General features: G+C 51.2%; 8 protein-coding genes across 8 annotated transcripts; 4 read left to right on the forward strand and 4 right to left on the reverse strand.

Moving 5' to 3' along the window:
- Positions 1 to 77: 77 nt before the first annotated feature.
- On the forward strand, positions 78 to 2,309 carry HER10_EVM0009034 (uncharacterized protein; the record flags this gene model as incomplete). Its single annotated transcript, XM_035478536.1, has 1 exon — positions 78 to 2,309. The coding sequence occupies exon 1, from the start codon at positions 516 to 518 to the stop codon at positions 2,307 to 2,309; it is 1,794 nt and encodes a 597-aa protein (XP_035335206.1). The 5' UTR covers positions 78 to 515.
- A 267-nt stretch (positions 2,310 to 2,576) lies between these two features.
- On the reverse strand, positions 2,577 to 4,851 carry HER10_EVM0003702 (uncharacterized protein; the record flags this gene model as incomplete). The annotated part of the gene is made up of 8 exons (XM_035473367.1): positions 4,594 to 4,851; positions 4,467 to 4,538; positions 4,292 to 4,405; positions 4,155 to 4,229; positions 4,060 to 4,087; positions 3,032 to 4,003; positions 2,835 to 2,971; positions 2,577 to 2,744 (listed from the first exon to the last, which is right to left on the reverse strand). The coding sequence occupies exons 1-8, from the start codon at positions 4,798 to 4,800 to the stop codon at positions 2,577 to 2,579; spliced, it is 1,773 nt and encodes a 590-aa protein (XP_035334824.1). The 5' UTR covers positions 4,801 to 4,851.
- Positions 4,852 to 5,378: 527 nt separating this feature from the next.
- HER10_EVM0012531 (ENB1 protein) lies at positions 5,379 to 8,527 on the forward strand. The gene is made up of 5 exons (XM_035481925.1): positions 5,379 to 6,559; positions 6,616 to 6,639; positions 6,716 to 8,096; positions 8,172 to 8,266; positions 8,340 to 8,527. The coding sequence occupies exons 1-5, from the start codon at positions 6,219 to 6,221 to the stop codon at positions 8,365 to 8,367; spliced, it is 1,869 nt and encodes a 622-aa protein (XP_035335460.1). The 5' UTR covers positions 5,379 to 6,218; the 3' UTR covers positions 8,368 to 8,527.
- A 1,450-nt stretch (positions 8,528 to 9,977) lies between these two features.
- HER10_EVM0003350 (uncharacterized protein) lies at positions 9,978 to 10,808 on the forward strand (the record flags this gene model as incomplete). Its single annotated transcript, XM_035473030.1, has 3 exons — positions 9,978 to 10,180; positions 10,242 to 10,259; positions 10,353 to 10,808. Exons 1-3 carry the CDS (start codon positions 10,073 to 10,075, stop codon positions 10,806 to 10,808), a joined length of 582 nt encoding a protein of 193 aa, XP_035334798.1. The 5' UTR covers positions 9,978 to 10,072.
- A 623-nt stretch (positions 10,809 to 11,431) lies between these two features.
- Positions 11,432 to 13,761, reverse strand: HER10_EVM0011275 (asparagine synthase; the record flags this gene model as incomplete). The annotated part of the gene is made up of 4 exons (XM_035480711.1): positions 13,560 to 13,761; positions 12,946 to 13,508; positions 12,628 to 12,886; positions 11,432 to 12,558 (listed from the first exon to the last, which is right to left on the reverse strand). Exons 1-4 carry the CDS (start codon positions 13,744 to 13,746, stop codon positions 11,432 to 11,434), a joined length of 2,136 nt encoding a protein of 711 aa, XP_035335360.1. The 5' UTR covers positions 13,747 to 13,761.
- Positions 13,762 to 15,399: 1,638 nt separating this feature from the next.
- HER10_EVM0006903 (N-alkane-inducible cytochrome P450) lies at positions 15,400 to 17,056 on the reverse strand (the record flags this gene model as incomplete). Its single annotated transcript, XM_035476476.1, has 4 exons — positions 15,400 to 15,821; positions 15,889 to 16,426; positions 16,496 to 16,703; positions 16,761 to 17,056. 4 exons carry the CDS (start codon positions 17,054 to 17,056, stop codon positions 15,400 to 15,402), a joined length of 1,464 nt encoding a protein of 487 aa, XP_035335051.1.
- Positions 17,057 to 18,033: 977 nt separating this feature from the next.
- HER10_EVM0001839 (uncharacterized protein) lies at positions 18,034 to 19,005 on the forward strand (the record flags this gene model as incomplete). Its single annotated transcript, XM_035471574.1, has 2 exons — positions 18,034 to 18,069; positions 18,136 to 19,005. The coding sequence occupies 2 exons, from the start codon at positions 18,034 to 18,036 to the stop codon at positions 19,003 to 19,005; spliced, it is 906 nt and encodes a 301-aa protein (XP_035334678.1).
- Positions 19,006 to 19,178: 173 nt separating this feature from the next.
- HER10_EVM0004803 (uncharacterized protein) lies at positions 19,179 to 21,686 on the reverse strand. Its single transcript, XM_035474435.1, has 2 exons — positions 21,147 to 21,686; positions 19,179 to 21,083 (listed from the first exon to the last, which is right to left on the reverse strand). Exons 1-2 carry the CDS (start codon positions 21,551 to 21,553, stop codon positions 19,358 to 19,360), a joined length of 2,133 nt encoding a protein of 710 aa, XP_035334898.1. The 5' UTR covers positions 21,554 to 21,686; the 3' UTR covers positions 19,179 to 19,357.
- Positions 21,687 to 21,870: the final 184 nt, after the last annotated feature.

Genomic DNA, 21,870 nt, shown 5'->3' on the forward strand with positions numbered 1-21,870 from the left:
GTCAGACGACTTCCCAGTGCTCGCGTATCTCTTACTTCTTCTTCCCTCCTATTATCCATATTCCCTTCCTACGGACACGATCTCCGTCAATAGATTATGGATCAAACCAGGGCAGCCCCTGACTTACTTAAGAACGCCTCGAATCCTGTTTGGCTGAACTTGAAATCCACATATGCTTTGGTGCTGTGGACAGCCAGGCAATTGCGGCGCCAGTCTGCATCTGGATCCGGATCCCGGTAGCTCTGTTGCCTGCGATGGAGCCTTTGCTTAAGAAACCACCGTATGTTTTATCAAATTATCTGCTACTGTAGCATTCGCATGCGACGCGGTGTTGCCTGACCTTCACTCGTGCATGCTGTTTTGCCCGGCACTTGGACTTTCACTCCTGTTTACACATTTGTCTCTCTGTCAACGATTTTTTTTTACCATTCACAGTGGACCCTGAACTCAATCCCGAATGTTCACATAAACCATCCAGTTAAAGTGTCACTCGGGACGTTTGACAAACATCCGCCATGCTGCTGCATCGTCTGTATCTCGCCGCGGCCGCCGTCGCCAGCGCCAGCGCACAGATCCAACTCCGCTGGTCAACCGATCTCGGAGGGAACGAGAACAGGACCTATGGTCCCGACGGGCCATGGCAGGCGCCACTCCTCAAGCTCAACGACACTGAGATGCCTCTCTGGCCGGGCGGCTCTGGTATCTCTGAGATCCTGACGAAATCCATAGGCGGAGATTATACGCCACGCCGCGATACCCTCAAGACGGGGACTTCGAGAGCCTGGTCTGATGGCTGGTTCGCCAGCGCCTTTATGGGGGCGGGCTGGGCAGGAATGGAGGCCTCAGACGGCATGGTGATCGATTCGAGGATGGGAACCAGTCGCAAAATCAGTGTCAACGTGACTTTGGTCGCCGCGACTTCGTGGAATAGCTCTACCAACTCAGACACGACTGCCTACACGCCAACGGTCGGCACCCTTGGTCTCGGGCCCAGGAGCGAGAGAGACGAAACGGCCGTTCCGGGAATCCTCGAACAGCTCAGGACTTCAGGCGACATCGATAGAACCGCGTTCAGCGTGCAGATGGGGAGTGCCGCTCTCGGGATTCCTGGATCACTAGTACTGGGCGGATATGAGCAGAACAGGGCGCTCGGTCAAGTTGGCACGTTTGCACTCCAGGACTCGATACCGGTGATGTTCCTAAGGGATATTATCTTTGACTTTCAGATACGGAACCAGTCATTGTACCCTATTAAGTCGAATGCGAGCTTTTGGACGAATCCAACAGACCTCGGCATGCAGTACACCAAGTACGTTGGCGGCGCTGCTGGGTCGGCGGTCGTGATCCCGAACCCAGCTTCACCGTACATCTATCTACCGCCCGGGATCTGCGAAGCCATAGCAGAGAATCTTCACATGACGTACCACAACAAGTCAGGGCTCTACCTTTGGGATACTGACTTGAGCGCCCAACTATTTGTCAACCAGTCAGCGTACCTCGGTTTCGTCTTGGCCGACTCGAGTGCCACGAACATAACTATTAAAGTCCCCTTTCAGCTCCTCAACCTGACATTGGAGCCGCCGCTGATCGAGCAGAAGGCGAGCTACTTCCCCTGCAAATCCATCAACTCGAGTTACGGCTTCTGGCAGCTGGGCCGTGCCTTTCTCCAAGCCGCATTCCTCGCCGTCGACTACGAATCCAACGTCACCTACATGGCGCAAGCTCCTGGCCCACGGATGGAGCAGAGCATTGTGAAGAAATTTGACGACTCAGCCATCAGCACCAACCCGGCCGAGTCGTTCGTCACGACATGGGGCGACGCCTGGGATAAAGGGCAAGTTTTCCAGAGCTTCGACACCAGCGATAAGAGATTGACAGCTGGAGGAAAGGCTGGCATCGCAGTCGGGGTTATAGGCGCGGTCCTCGCGTTGGTATGGTTCTTGCGCCGCCGGAGAAAGCAGAAGATGGGACCTGATTCTCCGCCGGATGCCGTCGACAAGGCTTTCTTATGGTTGAACGGAAAGAGGGGCAAGAGTCAAAGAGCGCAGGTGGCGAGCCAGACGAGTTCGATGGCCGAGATGGGGGGCAACGGAGAGATGCATATGAGGTATCAGGCGGAAGCAAAGGTTCTGAGGGAAGGGAGCCACGTCAGCGAGTTGGATTCGCGGTCGCCTCTCACTGAGATGGGAACACCACTGTCGCATGAGATTGGCTCTACGGATCGACATCCAGTGAGGCACGAGGCACCGGACGACCACATGGTATACGAGATGCCGGCGAATGCCGAAAGAACGCACAAGACACAATGAGTGGTGGAGGTCAAAGAACAAATCGTCCTGTGATAGGTAGTTCCTTAGGTCGTTCGTGTTGTCACATAAATACCCAAAGTCAACTTCTCTTCTTGAATAGAATGACTCCTGAAAGTCGAGCCGAGAGGCAAGAGGAATGACCAGCCAGCGACGTGGCAACATAAGGGAAAGCGCAATCTTAAGAAAAACAAGAGCATTCTATATCTACGCAGACTGTACCTTAGGTATCTAGTCTCTAGATCTAAACATCAAATGGCATAGTTCGAGTTACATGAACAGTGATGGCTGGTAGAATTGAACTCCGGCTTCGGCAAAGGGCCCAAATGGGTGCGAGTCGCCTTCGCACTTTGTGTCAGGCTCTGGTAGTGTTCCAGTTTGGAAGTAAGCCCTGATATGACCTCTAGTGCATTCTGAAGGGGCTGCGAGAGTCGTGTGCTATGAACAAAGAATATCAGCTCTCCGATCTTTTACGTAGTTGTTCCTCTATGAGAATGCGACTTTTTCTCGGAGGGTACATGTACTCACGCCAAATGAGTTTTGAACTAGAAGCCTTGATCCGGGGAACCCAGCGGAGTTGTTGCGAGCACTGACTAGCGGCGTGATGTTGTCGGCCTGGTTGGCGATGAACAAGATGGGGTGGCTAGTCTTGCCCTCAAAGGGCCCTGAACCGGATTAGCATGGACGCGGTCAGATCTCTCCTTACAACCACTGCTAGAACTTACCACTAAATCGCCAGCGGGGACGCGTAATTCGCTGATTGCAGGTCATTTGGTACGGGACTTCAGTGGCTCCAGTCCCTGGACTAAGCTCCAGTATCCCATCCGTCTCTCGTTGAATCTCCTCAAGAGTCATATTACTGACAGCTGGGTGGTCGGCGCACATGATGACGGGGAAGGCATCTCCGGTGCCTTCGACGATACCCGGGGGCGGCTCGAACGGAGAAACCGGCTGCGGGGCGCAAGCCGGGGCCGGAGCCGGTTTGCTAGGGTTATAGCGCCTGTAGTATGGTCGCCCGTCCTTCTTTTCGAGCGCGGCAATGATATTGGCAAAATTCTCAAACTGCTCCAGTGGCTGGTAGAGCGTTGTCGAGAGAAGACGCATGACCTTGGAGTAGGTCACGAGCATAGGTACTTCGGGACCTTCCTCTGGATCGGCCGGAACGATGACTGGATGCCTCTTAAGAGCGTTGAGCAGGTCAACGAATCTCCCCATGATGGCTTCCGAGGTGGGACCGTGGAAGGCGCATTTTTCGGGCCCAGCTTGATAGCAAAACTCGTAAAAGGCGAAGAGAACCTTGTCCGTGTCGCGAATGAAGTTGACGTGTTCCGAGTTAAACCACTCTCTGTAGTCAACGTTGCCATCGCTGACCAGGCGTTCTACCTTGTCCGGATACATGGCCGCGAAAACGCCGCCGAGGATGGTGCCGTAGCTGAAGCCCCAGTACTTTAGCTTGCTGTACCCGGTCTGGTACACAATCTCGAGCATGTCCCTGGCGGTCGGGGTGGTGCTGGAGTGTTCAAGTATACCGGACGCTTTCATCGCGCTCTCGCATGCTTGGGAGTATGCCGTCGCTCGGGCAAAAAGTTCTCCGACGATACTTTCGTGGGAGTCGAGAACTCCAGGGTCTTGTAGACCCCAGTTTTGGCGCTGTTGTGGGGTTGACCAGCATTGGATTCTGGGGATGGAGGCGCCAACTGTCTCAGTATGTGAGCGATTGTCCACATATTATATCTTTGAAGAAAAGACTTACCACCTCTGGGATCGAAACTGATGAGGTCCTACACATTGTAAGATTTCCCGAACGAAGAATCTTGACTGGATCGGTAATTACTTATGCAAACTTACGTGGTTTACACCAATAATCTCCTGCAGCATTTTGCCATGGTTTTTCAGGGACCAAACCCCTGAGCCGCCGGGACCCTGAATACAGGTTTCAGCGCACCGTTGATGTCTTGGGAAGAGATCGTGACAAGTTTGCTTACACCAGGATTAAAGATGACTGGTCCTCTATAGTCAGATTTGTCCGTTGCCCGGATTCTCGTAATCGCGAGTACAACTCGGTGGTCATCAGACGGTTCTTGCCAGTCCATGGGGACCTGAGCGATGTTCTGTTAGACATGCTGGGAGTTTTGTGGAGACGGCTTCTCGGGCACTAACGTCTAGTCTGGCGCAGTCATATTCTCCGTTCTCGAAGCAGCTGTGCCACTCCAGGGTCCGACTCGGCTTGATCTATGAAGCTTGTCAGTTCTTCGGGATCAATATTGCGACTGGCATCCCGACGTACGCTTGACCAGGTCCATTCTGAATCAGCACTTTGTTTGAATGTGCTTCCGCTCCCGGCTAGAGACCATGGACCCGGGAAGAAGTTCCCTCTGACAAGCGCCGTCACAGCGAGTACTGATAGAGCAGCGGTGACCACTGTTCTACACTTGCTCCCTGACCTGATAGCCTCTTTGGGCAAAGGAAATCCTGAGGGAATCTTGCTGTCCATGGCAGTTCAGCACGACGTTCGGCTTGGTGATAGCCTCGGGAGTGATTCCAGTCAGGCAGCGAGGGAAAGAGGATAAGAAAGCGTTGAGCTACCCGGACCGGCTGTATTTCACAGTGAGCCCAGCTGATCTTTCTGTGGGGGTCCCCATGGTTCCCGGATCACCGACTCAGCAGCCAAACACGACTCTTGTGAAAGCCGGCATCTTGCTGGCTAGTTTAGGATTAGCGCTGTCCTGTGCGTGAGTGGTCTCTCGAGTGAGCCCAGTCTTGGCTCGTACGAATCAAGGGTAGATAAGGGGGAAAAGTAGGGGTGCTGCGGCAGCTGTGCTGTGCAGCCTGTGTTGATCCTCCAAACGTTTGTGCATTATCTTTTTCATCTGATTATCAGGGCTGTCGGGCGAAGAGAGTTTGCAGGGCGTCGGCACCCTTGATTCAGTTCCTGGGCATCTCATTTGGCCACGTTTACGCTAAATTCCAAGCCATCTCCCGCGCTTTTGAGATCAAGTGACACGGGTCTCAGAGCCAATCCTACGGTCCCCCGAGATCTTGAGGTGACATCCTCCTCCTGTGGCAGTTTACCTTAAACCCAAGAAAGGTTGACCGGCCGGGCGGATCCAGAATGACGGAGCGGGCGGCCCCATCTGACTCGAGTCGAATCTTCGGTCGCCGATGACATCGGGGGGGATTCCCACTTTGAATTGCGAGCGGCTTCGGGGGGATCAGTGGAGCGATTTTGGAAACTGGCTTCAGGGTCTAACCCAGCCGGTCGGTCCATATTTGCCGGGCACCTTATCTTAAAGCCAACAGTAGTTCAACACCAAGAATCCCACCGGTTTGTCATTCTCATAGGGTCGAGCATCCCCATCCTCTACATGGTAAACGTCTAGAAGCACCTGGGTCCTCCCATCGCACATCGTTACTGTAAGGGAAGACATGGTGCCTGATCCTACCCCATACATCGGGCGATGTACAGATAGCTTCGGATACCGAATCGTTCAGACGCTATCACCGAGTGCTATCACACGACACCTCGGAGGATGCACGAGGGATGACAATGTCCCCGATTTGATAGGCTCCTCGCCTCTCCGCGCCGACCCCGCGCGAGCAATTGGCCGGTGGGCGCAAGATAACGACCGCGAAGAACAATAACAGCCTTCCTGCAAAGGTAAAGTGAGTACAGCCTTTAGAATCCTTCTGTCGATGGGAGGTTTGTCGGTTCATTCTAAGCCGATGTTTTCAATTGTCGACCAGTCATCTGTGCTTTTTTGTGTTTCTCAAGTTGCTTCCAAACAAGGTTCAGGGTGCCGTCTCAACTGATAATCATTGAACCTTGGCCAAGAAGTTTGCGGTAGTTTCTGCAGTGCGGGCATGACTCAAAAATAGTTAAAGCTCTTCGCATCTGCTCTCAGTTTACCCAGCATGGGCCGACGAACCGGTCGTACGTATTCGTACGACAGTGACGAGCGGACGAGTCTACTGCCGACGTCTGAAGAAGAGAGAGAAGCAATGGGCTTTGTCACGTCGTTGAGGGGACACCTCCATGCAGAGGGGTCCTCGTCGGCAGACCCCGCCAACGGGGATATAGCTGCATCGGAAGCACCTCGGGACGTTGAGATGGCTGGGAAGACGGACGACACTATCGAGGACCACGATCATGTCAAAAAGTTTGACACCTCCGAGCCTCTCGAGTCGGGTGTCGGCACTATTCAAGCTGCTCAGACATTATGGGGGAAGAAGGGAAGATGGCTTGTTATTGTCGGGTAAGCCCATACAACCACTTGCCTCATATGCACGTTGTTATTGACATCTATACCAGTCTGGCCTTGGTGATGATTGTGTAGTAAGTACCATATTTCTCCTTGGTCATGGGCTCAATGGCTTCCTCCCCTTAATCCACCTGGCTAACCGTCATAAAGCGAAATCGACAACACCACCGTCTACATCTACAACAACTATGCGACGTCTTCCTTTTCAGCTCTTTCCAAGCTAGCAACCCTAAGCACCGCCAGCGGCATCGTCTTCGCTGTTATCAAACCGCCAGTCGCCAAGCTATCCAACGTCATCGGACGAGGAGAAACCTACATCATGAGTATATCCTTCTACGTTCTGGGCTACATCCTCATGGCAACATCGACAACTTTCAACGCCTATGCTGCAGGCGTTGTATTCTACGTTGTCGGCCAGTCAGGCACAAACATCATGAACGACATCGTTATTGCCGATATCACTACCGCCCGCTGGCGTGGTTTTGCTCTCAGCTTCTCCTTCTTCCCATTTCTCATCACACCTTGGGCAGCTGCCTTCATTGTCGACGACGTCGTCAAGCCCGGCGGTATCGGCTGGCGATGGGGCATCGGCATGTTCGCAATCCTCATGCCCATCGGCGCCGCATTCATCATTTCGACCTTGCTTTACTACCAAAAGAAGGCCAAGGACATGGGTCTCACCCCAAGGCAGAAAACAACGCTCTACAGCTTCTGCTCTCAGATCGACCTGGGCGGTTCAGCACTTCTCTGCGCGGGCTTCTCATTAGTCCTGATACCGCTAACGTTGGCAGCATCGACACCAAGCAGATGGGGAACAGCATACATCATCGTCTTAATCGTGATTGGCGTCATGCTCCTCGCTGCGCTGCCGTTCTACGAGCAGCGCTTGGCTCGCAACCCAATCATGCCCACACGATACTTCCGCAACAAGACCATCGTTCTTTGCCTCTTGCTCATCGCGAGTGACTCAGTCGGGTTCGCCTGCACGCACACCTATCTCTACTCATGGTCTACCGTTGCCCGTGGCTTCGTCGCCCGGGACGCTACGTTCTTCCAATACACCAACGGCGTGATGCAGTGCGTAATGGGAATCATCGCCGGATTGGCAATGGCATACACTCGCCGATACAAGTGGCTGCTCATCGGCGGCGCAATCATCCGTCTCGTCGGCTACGGTATCATGCTTCGCCTCCGCGGTGCTGATAACTCCGTGGCCGAGCTCTTCATCGTCCAGATGATCCAGGGTCTAGGTTCCGGCATAATGCAACTATCGATTCTTGTGCCAGCTCAGGTTGTTGTGCCTCACCGCGAGATGCCACAGATTACTGCTTTGGTCATTTGCTGTTCGGTCATCGGGGGAAGTATCGGAGGTTGCATAGCTGGTGGCATCTACACCAACACATTCAAGCCGATGCTGTACAAGTATCTCGGCGCCAGCGCTTCACCGGAGCTCGTCGACTCTTTATTCGATTCAATTGTTGGCACCGCACCTGCATGGGGCACTCCGGAAAGAAACGCGATCAACCACGCTGTAAGTTCTGACGTCTCAAGAGTAGGCAATTTCGCGTCTGTTCGACAAAGCTGACTCCATACCACAATGCCATAGTTCACAGATGTGATGAAATTCATGGTCTATACTGCCGTTGGAGCTTCAGCTCCGGGGGTTATTCTGGCTTGGTTCCTGCCAGATTTTGTACTACCGTAAGTCCACACATGATGCACAATCCTGCAGCAGCTCATGTTGTGCCTTTCGCCTTTACTCACAACCTTCCAGTGACCGAAACAACATGGTTGAAGAGTAAAACAGAGTCGACTCAACAGTTGTGAGGTATTCTTTTACATCGCCAACCAGTGGCAACAAGCGAAGGCTTATCTTCATCAACGCATTCATGACGGGCATACATATAGAGGAGGGCCGGGAGCAGCGACAGAAAAGCCTCTCATTTTCTCCATAGACACAGCAACAGATGAGCTAGCATTACGAGAAAGCATTGCGATCGTACCTTCTTTCCATGGCAACCTATGTTGTGCCCCGTTGAGCTTACCGAATGGTTCAAGCCGCGGTGATCGCGTCGCATTGATCGTTTGCCTGGCCCATGCTACAAGAACTCAATATCTTCTCGTCAGCTGGGAATGAGTGATCATCACCACCCTGTGAGTCAACACTGCAACCCACTCAGCTGGGAGAATCTACTATATGAGTGCCAAGTCACCAACCAGACTCGCCTGATCTAGCGGTTTCCGTATCTGAAAAGACTCTCAAGAAAGAAGTCGTTGACGTGTGCCAAGCCTGGTTGCCATGGGCACAATGGCTCCATCATCAAGGTTGAAATGGATGTTTACCTTAAGCTTGTTTTCTTACCCCATGTTTGACGAGCTAGACCTCCCGCTCTGGCTGGTGAAACCGGCTGGACGGGTATCCCGCCAGCGGCGTCGTGCCGGGCCAAACTTAGAGACTGGGACCTACACTATGTACGCCACCCCGCAAAGCTCGTGCGTGCCCCCTCTTCCATTTCCACATTCCTTTTTCAGCTTCAACATAAGCTTTCGCACGATGCGGCCCTCAGATGTGAACCCGCAGTCTGTGGGCCGTTACTCGATGCTTACCTTATTGTCACTCCAGCAATCTCACACATTTCCGAGTCCTTTGGGCTCAACTCCCTCTTGCATGTGCATGTTAACACACTCGAGGCATGGACAGTAAGTCTTGATTTCGATTTCACTTGACGAAACAATACTGCCCCTCTACTCCCCATTGTGATCCAGGAGGTTGGTTTCGTTATGAGTCAATATGTCGGCTCAAGAGAAGCCGCCGTTAGTTGCGTGAACACGTTATTTGGATTTGTCAACTACTTGCTCCAGCCTCAAACACATTGACAGAATCCAGACTTTCAGCTCGATTCACCCAGCTTTCTGGTGGGCCGCCTCAAGCTCGATTCCTCGTTCTAGCTTGTGGCGTACAGCTTCCTCGAAAATAAAATCAGACCCTGGGCTGAAACTTCAGTCGCAAAAAGGATATTGGGCGAGCGTTGTGATCGCGTTGAGGCCACGGAGCTTAGCATCGAGCGCCTCGAACCCACGATCTCGGAAGCGAGCTTGTGGGTGCACCTCGGTCTGGTTCATTGGCAAGCGCAAACCCATTGCCAAGAAGACACCAGCGGCCTTGGCTCAATTTTCACAAACGTGCTGGACCGTGACCAAGAGTCATGGACAGATCTCCAAGCCAGACAAGCAAATCCCATTCTCGCTTCACCCGATTCCGGTCGCAAGTAAGGCCCTGTCTCACAACATGAAGCCTTCAACGCCGATACTATACACAAATCGTTCAGTTTGAAGAGCAAGACGAAAACTTATAAATAAGCCATGTTCTCACCTCGATCGAAAAGGAACATCCTCCCCATCACACTCACTCTCAAGATCACAGTCGCTTCTACACACCTACTCATACCACTCATTCCAATTCTCCTTCTCTTTTCAAGAACTCCATACTCTCAACTCAATCTCAAGATGCATATCCCTACTTTCGGACAGGTTGCCACCATCGGCATGGCTTTCTTCGCCGCCGCTGCCTTGGCTGCTCCCATCGCTGAGCCCCTAGATACCGATCTCGTCGAGGTAAGAACACCACTCCATTCCCGGCCATGACTGCATGCACGAATAAGCTAACATTTCCCAGCGATCCACCAATCTGGCTGTAAGTTGTGAAGCATTAACGACACCGGTTCATGCCTCCCAAGAGATGGCATTTGATTTGCTAGACGCTTCAACTAACTTCCTGACCCAATAGGCTCGTGGCGAGGGACTCGCTTTCGCCGGTGCCGTCAGCGCTCTAGAGCAGCGCAACAGCAAAAAGAAGTGCAAGCGTACCAACAACAAGGGCTACTGCACCGATTCCGATGACAATAAGAAGGACAAGAAGAAGAAGCAGTGCAAGCGCAACAAGAAGGGCGATTGCTCTGACTCTGACGATGACAAGAAGGATAAGAAGAAGAAGAAGCAGTGCAAGCGCAACAAGAAGGGTGACTGCTCCGATGATGAGGACGAGAAGAAGAAGGGCAACCAGAAGGATGACAAGAAGAAGAACGACGACAACAAGTACGATGACAAGAAGAACGATGACAAGAAGAACGACAACAAGAATAACGACAACAAGGGCGACGACAACAAGAACGACGATAAGTTCGAGGACAAGAAGAACGATGACAACAAGAACGGCAAGGACAACAAAGGCGGCTACTACTAAGCTTCCGGCCTACTTAGAAATGAGGACAGGCTATCGCATACGTCTGACTGCTTAAACCTATGCTGGACAACAACCTGCTATCTGGCCTATGGTTCCCAACCGGCTTGGCTTGGATACATGTTCTTCACACGCAACACTGACATATCTAGATGAGAGAGAGAATTTTCTTCGATTTGTAACATCATATTATCACATGTATATACACTACGTACATACTCATTATACACATCTCTTTTTCTCATTTCTTCTCGGAGGCTTCTCCACAATGGAAGATGCATGCCTAGTCTTATTCATCTAAGTCTACTAATTGCACCCGGCTGAGAAATCGAGTTGTTCACTCAAATATCATTCACCGCCTGTAGGTGTCATGCTACTGGATGTGTGGGAATATTAGGCAGAAAAGGTGGATTAGGTAGGTAGGCGGTCTGGGCCCGTGCCTACGGGCCCTTCCACCTACTTACACCCACGGAGGAATCGTGGGCTCTGCCCACCAACTTCCTCCTTACACATCCCTACATACCACCCATATACGAAGTCAATATACGATTATTAACCTCGTACCGGCCGCAAGGCTGCCCTGCTGACGTGTATACCGACAGGATGAATGTTCACGTGCAGCTTGGCTAGGTACCTCGAGTAGCTTTTTTGACGCCGAACCTCTGGCTCAGGACAACCCACGATCCAGTGATGACCAACTTTCTGAAGGCGTTGGGGTCAGAATCATTCCCAAACCCATGCTCAAGCCAGCTTTTGACATCCTCCCATTCCAGAAATCCCAGATCGTTCACCGAGTCCTCCGTGATTAGCTTTCTAAAGAGCTGGTGTATAGGTCCTTCCCGAGGCCACTTCACAGGTGCTGAATATGGGTGTTTTCGACGATCATACAGCTCCTGAGTGATGAAAGGTTTGCCAGCTTCCTTCAGAATCCACTTCTCGCTCAAGGCTTGACGGGCAGCACTGAGATTCTTCCACCATAAACTTGATCCTGTCCCGTCTGTGCCGCCCTCTGGCTGATTGTATGCAATCTTTAGGCTGGGAGGAAGGCCGTTGACGTATTCGACCAAGTGATGGTCGAGGAATGGCGGCCGGGCTTCGATGCTATGTGCCATTTCGGTACGATCACCCAAGCAGGTAAGGATCATATTGGGAAGGGCACCGCGAGTGTAGTAGTAAAGTGAGGAATGCAGCGGATGCCACTTTTCGTCCATATTCTTGCGCACTTCAGCGGACATGGTCTCAGCGACACTGATTCTCATATCCTTCCGCCCGTAGGAGTCCTGGACCCAAGGGGCGAACATGTCCGCGTGGGGCTGCCACTTTAGAGCGTTATTTCCAATGCCAAGATGTCGGGATACTGGAGCCGTCGTTTCCCATTCGTGATCAAACATACCGACTCTGGTGAACATGTTCCTGAGGTCGTCTGCCATTTCCTTTTGCATGACCTCTCTCGCCTGGTCATTTTTTGCCAAAGCTGAGTCTGGCCACGCGTTATCCGGCTCCAAAAGAAAATCCGGCATCAGGAATGGGTACCCGGCGAAGTGTTCATCAGCGCCTTCACCTGTGAGAACAACCGGCACGCCATATTGCCGGGGCAGCGTGGAAAGACAGAATTTGCCCACGAAGTTGAGATCAAAATGATGGTGTTCAGTGTGGTAGACACATTCCACGAAGTTCTTTGCAAGCTCTTCCTCGTTCATGTCTTTCTTAAGGATTTGAACACCAAGCCAGTCTGCTGTCCGCTGTGCGATGTCTGTTAATTTAATTAGCCTCCGTATGCGTAATAAGATAAGTCCATGATAAACTTGACAAGGGAACAAACCAGCCTCGTTGAAACCGGAGTTCTCAGGGAACTGGATGCTAAAACAGGAAATTCGTTTCGTGGCATCTTGGTTGCCAAGCATTACACCCTCCTCGCGAACAAGTTTTGTAACGATTCCAGCAACGACAGAGGAATCAATGCCGCCTGACAAATAGATGCCTACTGGTACATCGGCACGCAGCCGAAGTCTTACAGCTTCTACGATCCTCTCTCTGACTTCGAGAATGATTTCATCTAATTGACGCGTTTCGACCTCATGCTGTTTTCTCTCAGCTTAGATTACGAGTAGGTGGTGCTTCAGGCCGGGTTGACACGTACCTTGTTCTTGTATTCAGGATCCCAATACTGATGGTGCTTGATCTCACCACTTTCAGCGATCTCCATCCACGAGCCTGGCTTCAATTTCCAAATATTTTTGTAAACCGTATGTTCAGCTTGGAGAGAAAGTCCGCTGATGAGACCGGACACGTTCCACTCGGGCTCCCAGCCAAGGGGTAAAAAGCCTTTGACCTCGGATGTCAAGAGAAGCTGTTGCTGTGAGCCGTCGCCGACAGTAGTCCAGTACATTGGCTTGATGCCAAATCGATCGCGGGCAGTAATCACCCGCCCATCTCTCTCATCAAAAATGACAAATGAGAACTCCCCTCTTAAATGTTCAAAGAACCCAGGGGCACCGTAAATTTTATACAACGCGACCAACACTTCACTATCGCAATGGCCCTTAAATTGATATCCATGATCCCGGATGCATCGTTCTCGAATGGCGTCATGATCATAGATCTCTCCATTGACGACGGCATGGATTTTCCCGTCATCGCTGTGGAGAGGTTGCACACCGTCAGGCGTCAGGTCATTGATGGCAAGACGACGGTGGCCGAGGCCTATATTCCAACGTCAGTCAAATTTACTGAGCCTGAGCCATATGGTCATACCAATGGTTCCATCGTCACTTATCCATGTGCCCTCGGCATCCGGCCCTCGATGAGCAATGCTTGCAAGGCTTTGCGCTAACTGATTGTGCAAAGCCTGGCGACTTGGCGAGCTGTCACGGCTATGCCCATTCGATCTGGGGAGTGTGCCACTTCGTCGTAACTTGATAGTTGCCGTAATGCCGCACATAGTGCTATTTGGCGGAAGAATCAGGAGTGAGCGGAGTAGTGAAATGAGAAGAGTGGCACAGAGAGATCAGCAACTAGGTAAGTAGTGTAACTAAAGCTACTTCTCGGAATCATCAGTCGTGGCTTCGGAACCAATGGCGAACTCAGCGTGGTCAGTTGCTTTAGAGTTCACATTAGTGAACTATGTTCAACCCTACGCAAGATCCAGTGACACCCGCAAGATCCAGTCATCATAAGAAGCGCTTCCGCTTAGTTAATCGGCTTACACGACTTTGTGGGAACATTTTCAATTCTCTTGGCCCGTCTGAGTTCCACAGCTGCCCTGGGCCAAATACGACCTTTCACGTTGCGCAGGCATGGTCGCGATGCTACACTTTCTTGGCCAAGGCCGCAAATGCCGCACCAGAAACTGTGGAAAGACTTGAGATGAGACGGATTAACGATGCGATTACGTATGACCAAGTCTTTGAGCTCGGTCGAAACACCCTCTGGGGTATTGGTCGAAGCGCGCAAGGCTAGGCAGTCAAAGGAAAGACCACATCCCAAACTCTAACCTGTCCGAGGGTCAACTATTTAGATGATCGGAACATCTCAACGTCTCGAAGACTCAATGAGTCCTGCAGCAGGCCTTCGCTTATTTCAACTGACTCAAACCCGGTGGAGGTGGGCTAAAGTCTGCTCTGAAGCGGGGAGGAATTTAAACTTTCCAAGGGTTGCCTTCAAAGATGTTTGTTGTCACATTTTCCAGTGACAGTTCTTGGCTCCAAAGGTGAAGTGTAACCGATTGTGGCAGCCATTACTCGTTCAACTATAGGTCTTTCGAACAATAGCAGAGGGGATGGGTTCATTCTGATTGGCGGACTTCGACTTGAAGATTATGTGAACGGGGAAGTCGAGGCGAGAAAGCGGGAGCTACTTGGTGCTTGGTTGTTCGAGAAGGTCAAGCCCTGTCGTGTCATCTAAATTTGGGACGAGACGTTACCATTCAGGTGGCATGTCAATTAGACCATGGCGGTGAAGAGTTGTAGCCCTCAGGGATACGAAGGTGATGCCTTTCGGCTTGGCTCCTTGCTGCATCCGTAACTATAGCATATTAAAGTCCCGCCTTGGCGTTCTCCTTACCCGCCTCCTCAGGCTGTTTGTATGTGCTGCGATGTCCTGGTGACATATTGGGGTCTCTAGATTAACATGCAATGTCTCTTGGGAGACCCTACGTTGGCATTTCCATGCGTGTACTTAGACGACTCATTGAGTCGCAGCTGCCTGCTTGTGGCAACATTCAATGCCACGATGGTCAAGCTCAGGGGCCGTTACAACCCTGTCCCACATAAGATACAGTACTTAAAGACTCATCTTTCAGTTAATCTACAGGACCTGAGACCTGCATCGCATGGCATGCTAAGTAGACTGCACTGTCAGTGAGCCACGGTGTTACCTTACGGGACTTATCGATGTTCCGAGAAGATCACGTCGGTCAGATGTCACTGACTGAAAGGGCCAAAAGCTGCGATGCGTTTCTCATCACCCTTTTTGGATTACTCGACTGGTCTGAACTCTTGGAAACTCTATGTAACAAGGCGTGCTAAGCGAAGAAAGGTCCCACACAAAGAACCTGGTATTGTTCGAGGCTATGAAAGAGACAACTTCAGGATCCCTAAGCTTCCGGGTGGAGTCGCACCTTTACCCCATTGTTCAACGTCAAGGATAAGGTGAGTTGCTCGCGCCAGTCAGTCGGATCCAGATTTTCAATCCCGGAGAAGGCATGCAACAACCTTGCAATGGTGTATGACGACTCAGTGAGGGCGAACTTCTGACCAGGGCAAACGCGAGGACCACCGTTGAAGGGCAGATATTCCCAGCCTGGTCGGAGGGTCTCCCAACGTTCCGGGATGAATTCCTCAGCATCGGGCCCAAAGAGCTCTGGACGACGGTGCATAACGAAAGTGCTGTAGGTGACCACATTATTCTTGGCAACGAACATTGGCGAGCATCCGTCGGGGCCACCGCCAACCGGAATTACGCAGTCTTTGTTGGCCATGCGGCTATTAGTGGCAATAGGAGGGAAGAGTCGAAGAGCTGAGATTGAGGTTAGCCAGACGAAATCATGTAACAGGGAAGATCGGCGGGCGGCCCGCAAACCTACTTTCTTGAAGCACATAGCGTAGATATGTCATCTGCATAACAGCATCGTAGGTCAAAGGCTCTGTGTAGTTTCCAAGCACGTCCGCCCTGAGCTTATCCCAGACCTTAGGATTCCGTGCCAGCAAGAAGAAGGCGAATGCTAGCAGTCCTGCTGTTGTGTCTCTGGCCGCGAGCAACATGTTGACAATCTGGTCGCGCAGCATGATGGGGTTGTCGGTGTCTTTGGCCAGTTCATTGAGAAAAACGTACTTCGTGCGAGCGTACTCGTCTTTCTTCTCCATAGGGTAAAGCTTCTCGTGCTCGCGGAACTCGAGGGCTTGCTTGACAAACTTGTCGGCATATGCGTGCACAATGCCACATGAATCCCTGAACTTGGCGTCTCTGTGCGCGAACATCAAATTACCGAGGCGAAGTCGAAGAATCGTTCCTTGCTGGGCGTAATCAAGAGCATGGTGGAAAGTATGGGCAGAGTCGGAAGCGTGATCTGACATTAAACCAACCGATTCTCCAAAAAGGTATTCGCTGTTTGAGTCAAGAACCTATATGTATAAATGTTAGCAATCCAGAAGTCAGAGGCAAGAATGGCTGTCGCGGTAAAACCGACATACCATGCGGAAAAATAACTGTTGCAAGTCTACGGTGTAATTCTCCCGGGCGATTAGCTGTATAAGCTGGTCGACGTGTGTTTCGAAGATGCTGAAGTCTGTCACCTGAGCTCGGATGAAGCTTGGTCTGATGAGTGCCCTCTGATGGGCCCATATCTCGTTGTCGGTTGTGAAAATGCCTCGGCCAAGGAGCGGTGATGCACTCTTTCTTCTCAAAGGGCCCATTCCAAAGTCTTCAAACTGATTAGATAGCACAGTCTGAATTAACTTTGGGTCGCAAGTGTTGATGGTAGTCCGAAGGTATGTGTTCGTGGTAAAAGTCTGGCCTTGCTCAGCATGGCGTTTCTTCAGGAGAGCAAGGAAGCCGAACTTCTTTGCAGCGTCCAGATTTTGAAGTACCACATCAGTTCCAAAGATGGGATCTTTTTGAGGTAGCTTCTTGGGCGGAAGTGTGCCATATTCTCTCTTCATGCGGTGACGGAGAACGTGTGTAGAGACAATAATGTAAAGGGAGTAGAGAACAGTTGCAAGAGACGCAACCAGCGTCAAAACGGGGATCAGCATAATTATGAGAGGTGGCTTCAAGATGATATGATGGTATGTGCTTGTGCCTGTCAAGACTCTTGATTTGAATTTGTTTCGGCCGACACCTCTGTACTTCTAGAGTGTCAGGTGAAGGGTACAAGGTCTTTTATACCTAAAACTCATCAGTCGTCTTGTCCCCAACAATGGACTTAGATACATTAATTCTGCTATTTGAAGATGGACACCATTGTGCTCGTATATCCTCCACTTCAACGGCAAGTACTTCCGTCCTCTCAGTTGCTTGATCGTTGCACGTCTATGCCCACACCTTCAGTCTCGGTGCTCAGTGCTTACCTGACGTGTCAACAACCTAGTTCTAACAAGGAAGTACTTGAAGCCTTGGATCTTGCTTTCAATCTGACCTCGTCCAAGTTTCGTGACAGCCAAGCTGGACCAAGCTGGGATGACACCAGGGTCATCAGTTGTTCTTTATCTGGTACGATGCTTCGTTGCCTGGTACAGTCATACGATAGTCCTCCAATCCGCCTGCAGAGCGCGCGTTTTTCACCGGGTCAATCCCGCTCCTGAGACTTCAGATCGTCGCTTCCTTGGCATTGCTTCGAGAGCTCTGCTGATTGCGGTATTTCTAAACGGGCAGAAACCCGTCGCCGGTGACCCGTCCGTCTGTCCGACAGGCGGTCCCGGTGAACTCTAAAGTGTGGGCTTACACGGGCTGTGTGATGACCCCGGCGTGATGCAGGCCGAGACGTCGGGTCTGAACATGTGTATCAATTGGGAATGAAGTCGAGAAAGCGAAGCCGTCATAGCCGTTTATTGTTAAATATGTCATTCATTCTTCTTTGAACTACCTTGTTAGTCCCCTAATCTTCATAACCTTACTAGTCTCCGATATTTACGGGTTTATCCCAAGGCTAAGGTAGCTAACGCAACATTCCAAGTATCAAAATCTCTTTCACCACCGCTTTGGGTGTTCCTCGCACAGACGATCTATCACTATGTCAACTCCAATCAAGCATGTTGCTCTTGCAGGTGTAAGTCAACCATCCCCCCTCGAGTAAATAAATGAGCAAAGTGTCACAAACTGACGAGAGTTGCAGGCGAACGGTTTCTTAGGACGTGTTCTTCTTGACGTCCTACAGAAGTCGAAATTATTCGAGCTCACTGTTCTCACTCGTGAGGGGTCTCGTCACGAATTCCCTGCCGGCGTTACAGTGAAGAAAGTCGACTACGAGTCAGTCCCCAGTCTCGAAGCTGCCCTCAGAGGACAAGACGCTCTTGTTTCGGCCTTGGCATTCGACGCAATCCATATTCAGAGGAACGTTGTCGATGCAGCTTTCAACGCCGGCATACGAAGACTTATTCCATCCGAGTATGGTAATGACACTATGAACCCCAAGCTAGCCGTCATACCCATCTACCAGCCCAAGATTGCAATTCGCAAGTACCTCGATGAAAAGGTAGCTGCAAGGCCATCATTTTCGTACACCATCATCATGAATGTCTCTTTCTTGGCGCCTGGGTACGCACTTGACTTTCTTGTGGATGTCAAGGGCAAGAAAGCTCACATCAAGGATGGTGGCAATGTCAAATTCTGTGCAACGACCATGCCGCATATCGGACAAGCTGTCATCGGCATCCTCACTCATCTTGAGGAGACAGCGAACCGTCCGGTAAAGATTAGCAGTGTTGAGACTACACAAAATGAGATCGTTGAGATTTCCAAAACCATCGATCCAACAGGAGTATGGGAAGTCAAGCATTCGAGAACTGAGGACTTGGAGAAGATCGCCCACGAGAGATGGAGCAAGGGGGACCACAGTGAAGAAGTGGTTGAAATGTTTATAAACCGTGCTTTCATTGGCACAGAGGCTGGTTATTTCCCTGTGACTGACAACAAGCTGCTCGGCATTGAACCGATAGGCCGAGAGGGGCTAGAGCAGATTATTAAGACTGCTATCGAAGGTTGAGGCTGGTCACCGTGCACTCAAGATAGTTGGGCTCTAAACTGAATCGCTATGTGATTTAGTAATAAGTACTTATTCAATGGGTATTGATTTATTTAAGCAGAGTTCAGACCAAAATCATCAAGCCATGTTTCAGTCGTGCGTTCTTATTCAGGATTAGTGGTTCAAGACCAAGATTGGTTACTTCATAGCAGCTTTTGATACGTGCGTTACTCAAAATATGGCATTATTACAGTATGCTTGAGACGTATGACCATCCATATGCATCACTTCTCCCGTCCAATAATATCAATCAGGCCTCGAGCACCTCCCGGGACTCCAACTCTCTATTGACTCGAGACGTAATTCATGGCATTTACGTTGACTTTTGCAAGCTGAGAGAGCCGACTTGTACAAGTCTCCTGGCGCTACTTGGTGGGCTTGACGCCCCAGCTTCCTCTAAACCAGTGGTCTCAACGTAGGGCGGTGGCATATCCGTCGCACTTTCAACTGGTCTAATCTGTGTAGTAGACGACGAAACTGGCCGCCTCGGGCTGACAGGCGTTGGTGGCGCTCTCGCCGCCGCTGGCCGCTCTGGGGCTTGGGCACCGCGGTCCGTCAACGACTTGATGGTCTCCGGGTTCTGAAGTAATCTCGCCAACGCCAACGGCTTGATCTGACCCATCTTGTTGACATCTGCGCCGTGGGCAAGGACTGCTTGTAGAATTGCGTGGTTTTCTGACTGAAGCGCTTCTAGCAAGGGGGTTCTGCCCTTGGTATCTGCTTCATTCGGGTTCGCTCCGTGTAGAAGAAGAACTTTAACGTCCTCGTATCTATTCTGATCGATGGCGTAGAGTAAGAATGTCGTATCCTTGACTTTCTTGTTTGGATTGCCGCCGTGAGCAAGGAACATGCGCAGAAGATCGGTGTTGCCGAGGGTGATTACCATGCTCATGATGGATTCTCCCCAATTATCGACTTGATTTGGGTTGGCCCCTCGTGCCAGAAGCGATTTGATGAGTTCAATCTTGATTCCCTCCTCCATATCTTTGTTTTGCAGCAAGGTCCATAGTATGCCTTTGCCCATCAATCCTGTGGCATTAGGATCGGCGCCTCGGGATAGCAAAGTCTTGACAAGATCATACTTCTTTTTGTGAAGGGCGGAAATAATCATCGTACTGCCAGTGAGGTCCATGGTGTTTGGGTCCGCGCCATGCTCCAGTAGAAACGTGACAATGTCCATCCGGTTCTGGCCTAAAGCCATATGTAGTGCAGGCTGCCCGCTGATATCTCTAGCATTGACGTCGGCACCATATTCTTTCAGGAGCTTTATGTGTGGAAGGCTACCGCTGAGTATGGCGTGAATGAAGATGGTGCGGCCACTAATAGCAGCTGTGTTGGCGTCGCAGCCTCGTCGTAAGAAGAGTTTTATGATATCCAGCTGGTCGCTGTTTGCCACCTCGATGAAGTACGGCTGCCCAGACCACGAACGCTCTTTCATCTCGAAACCGTGATTAATGAGATATTCTGCGATTGGCACAAAACCGCATTCGGCAGCATGAAATAAAGGGGGCTTCTTCTTGCCACTGCAAGAGTCTTTGGTTGATCGATCAGCTCCATTTTTGACGAGAAATTCAACAGCTGGTCTCTGGTTGGCTCTGATGGCACAAATGAGCGGCGTGTATCCTTCTTCGTTCTGGCCGTTAATATTTACCCCTTCCGAGACGAAGCCTTTGAGGTGTCCCACGTCGCCGCTCTTGGCGGCCTGGCACATGGCGATGACCATGGGTTCTGGTTTGGCGCGTAGGCCAGCGGTCATCGCTTTGAAAGAGCTTGAGATTGAGGAGAAGAATTGGCCGGATGCCTTGCTTTTCCCCTTGTTGGCTTTACCAGATGTGTAGTCTGGAGGTGGCTCATCGGCTTGGCCGTCCCCAAATTCTTCGGCGAAGGCTGCAACATCTATGGCAGATCGGCCAGCTTCGTCTGATGGTCCCAGTATGTCACTACGGGTCAGAACAATTTGAGACGCCTCTACTGCCGATTCCAACATTCCATGCCCGTCAGAAGACGAGAGTCTTGCATCCTGCTGGGCGACAGTTGACCTAAGTGAGTGAATCAGTACAAAGTACCTAGCCAAAAGGAGCGTAAATATCCCAGAAACTTACATGTGCGCTACGGAGACAAACTGTGCGAATAGGCGAGTATTCGTCAAATGATAAGTCTCGTACTGCAGAATCACATCGGAATTGAGGCCCGTCACGTTTGCTGGATCGAGCCTATGTATCTGCTTGTCCACGACTGCCGCAGCATCTGCACAAGGCTGAATAGCGATAGCCAGGGCATTTCGCAGACCGGGCGATATGGCTGAGGAGTCATTGAGCGACCTTCTGAGCTGCTCGGTGGTGTCTCTGAACTGATCGAGTTTTGCCGAAACTGAGATCAAGTGTTGCGCTGCTGTGCTCCCAGGATCGATGGCCTTCAACAGACTGTCGAGCTCAGCGGACGTGGAAACAATTCGGTGAGTGATGTCATCACAACTCGTGGTCACCGCTGCGGAGGAGAATCCCGCCATTATCAAGCTCGATGTTATCTTCAACAGAAGACGGAGTTTCGATGGAGTGTTAATCACGCCTACAATCTGCTATTGCTCTTGGCGCTGGTCATGGTCGTTGGGGGGTGATTTATGGTTAAATCTAGAGGCAGGGGGTTGCCTGACCCCGCCGATAATCAGTCAAACGGTGGGATGATGCTACGAACAGTCAGATGCCAAGTCTTGATTGGATACACAGCCATCATGCTAGGCAGGAATCCTGCGCCGCACTCTGGCAAGTTTGGTAGCTCAGCCGCAGGATTCGGCCGACCCAATCAAGGCCAGAGAACGAGCTAGCG

The sequence above is a fragment of the Colletotrichum scovillei genome (assembly GCF_011075155.1).
Source record: "Colletotrichum scovillei strain TJNH1 chromosome Unknown Contig00004, whole genome shotgun sequence".
In the NCBI taxonomy this organism is placed as follows: Eukaryota; Fungi; Ascomycota; class Sordariomycetes; order Glomerellales; family Glomerellaceae; genus Colletotrichum; species Colletotrichum scovillei.

Coding starts and splice junctions, on each gene's coding strand:
- HER10_EVM0012531 (XM_035481925.1), top strand. CDS start 6,219: ATGGGCCGACGAACCGGTCGTACGTATTCGTACGACAGTGACGAGCGG. Junction 6,560..6,615: donor AGATGGCTTGTTATTGTCGG/GTAAGCCCATAC, acceptor CATCTATACCAG/TCTGGCCTTGGTGATGATTG. Junction 8,267..8,339: donor CTGCCAGATTTTGTACTACC/GTAAGTCCACAC, acceptor ACAACCTTCCAG/TGACCGAAACAACATGGTTG.
- HER10_EVM0004803 (XM_035474435.1), bottom strand. CDS start 21,553: ATGGCGGGATTCTCCTCCGCAGCGGTGACCACGAGTTGTGATGACATC. Junction 21,084..21,146: donor TTTGTCTCCGTAGCGCACAT/GTAAGTTTCTGG, acceptor TCACTCACTTAG/GTCAACTGTCGCCCAGCAGG.